Source organism: Seriola lalandi, unplaced genomic scaffold (genome assembly GCF_002814215.2).
Source record: "Seriola lalandi dorsalis isolate HSWRI2012SDOR001 ecotype SW California unplaced genomic scaffold, Sedor1 jcf7180002054347, whole genome shotgun sequence".
In the NCBI taxonomy this organism is placed as follows: Eukaryota; Metazoa; Chordata; class Actinopteri; order Carangiformes; family Carangidae; genus Seriola; species Seriola lalandi.
In genome coordinates, this window is record NW_019524900.1 from 370,828 (window position 1) to 372,392 (window position 1,565).

Sequence of the window (1,565 nt, forward strand, 5' to 3'; positions counted from 1 at the left end):
GGGGGGGCAGGGTGGTTAGGATTAGTCCCTGACAGCCACTCCACATTAAACATGGTTGAGCTTCAGGGTCGAGAACCACGGTCCACAGCACATAATTAGGGTTTCCCATTTTATTTAAAAAAAAATCCTTTTGCAGATGACTTCAGTTCTGATTTATACAGCTAAATTGCATATTAGAGTTAGTCATGAATAAATAACTGCGTTTACAACACGCCTATGGCCACGAACGCCAAAACTCAAAAAACTTTTGAAATAAGATTTATAAAGAACAACAATCAGACATTTTCCTGATTTCCTGTCACTTTCCTCTTCAACCCCAACCTCCACCCGCACACACACACACACACACACACACACACACACACACACACACACACACACTGCTGAGCAAACAGGGAAAACATTAGACTGACTAATCCATAGCACACGGTACTTAATATCATTTACCTGTCCTTGAAACTGGAAACCTCACACAACCAACATAAAGCCATCAAAAGACGGGAATGAATGAAGAGTAGCCTTTGAAGTCTGTGGAAAAAAAAGATTTGCAGCATAATCCTGAATCAAATGCTCGAGCAAAGGGTGAGAGCGGTTTAATAAAAAAAAATTTAAAAAAAGGCCATTCATGCAGACTCTCATGCCTTGAAGATAGGGGTTAGGTTGCTTTTCAGAAGAGGAACGCTGTCTACATCCCACGTGTCAGACTGTTGACATGTGAAGTGCTCTACTGTGGTTTACACCGCTGCACCATCGCTGCATTCAGACCTGTTGTCTTTCACCTATTGTGTGTGAATTCAGCCGGAGCAGCGTTTTGAGGGTTCTTGTTCCCTGCAGCTCAGTGACTAAGGCACTCTGGGTGAAATAATTACATCTCCCTCCCTCTGCGGCATGTGTAGCATCAGCTCGTATGGATGTAGAAACTTATTTTAATGTTGCCTCTGTGGCAGTTAAAGGCCGTCTACACTGTCGCCGGTTTGACGCCATATCACGGTAGAAATACCTCGGTCAGTATTACCAGTCTCTCTATAACCGTTTATTACCCTGGTTAATTAGACTCACGTTAGGTTCTGTATTGTATCAACCAGCATCAGTCCTCCAGACGACTATGTGGCTACCAACGTCGTTTTGTCAATGTGTCAGTCAGAACATGGCGGAAGGCAATGACAACGGCGATTTTTCAGCTTCTAAAACCCTTTTTTTACACCAAAGTTAGCGGGTAGACTAGTTTTCCTCTCTGTTCGGAGCAATGTCACATGACGACCACAGAGAACACAGACGCAGGAGAGAGAGAGAGAGTGAGCGAGCGGCGACTGTGTGTTTTTAAAACTTATTTGGAGGCTGATGCTTCACTCTTTCATCTCCGAGTGCAGTGTAGCCGCGGCGTTTCTGGTTTAACCGCACCGTGCTGGACAGGTGACGGGTGCGTTTACAGCGTCTGTGCTCTGAGAGACGCCATAGCTCCGAACTTGATAATAATATTAATAATAGTAATGACAGTACATTCCCTTGTTCACAGAGTTGTGGGCATGCAGCAGGTAAACCCAGTACTGCTCCTGGTCCCTCAT

The 1,565-nt window shown here is 44.7% G+C and overlaps 1 protein-coding gene across 1 annotated transcript in view; it reads right to left on the minus strand.

The window, feature by feature from the left end:
• The window catches only part of ajap1 (adherens junctions associated protein 1), a 28,513-nt gene extending 26,948 nt beyond the window's left edge, over positions 1-1,565 (minus strand). Inside the window, exon 1 of the mRNA XM_087174404.1 lies at positions 1,501-1,565. Coding sequence (XP_087030530.1) covers positions 1,501-1,565 — 65 coding nt within the window. The remainder of the gene's footprint in view (positions 1-1,500) is intronic.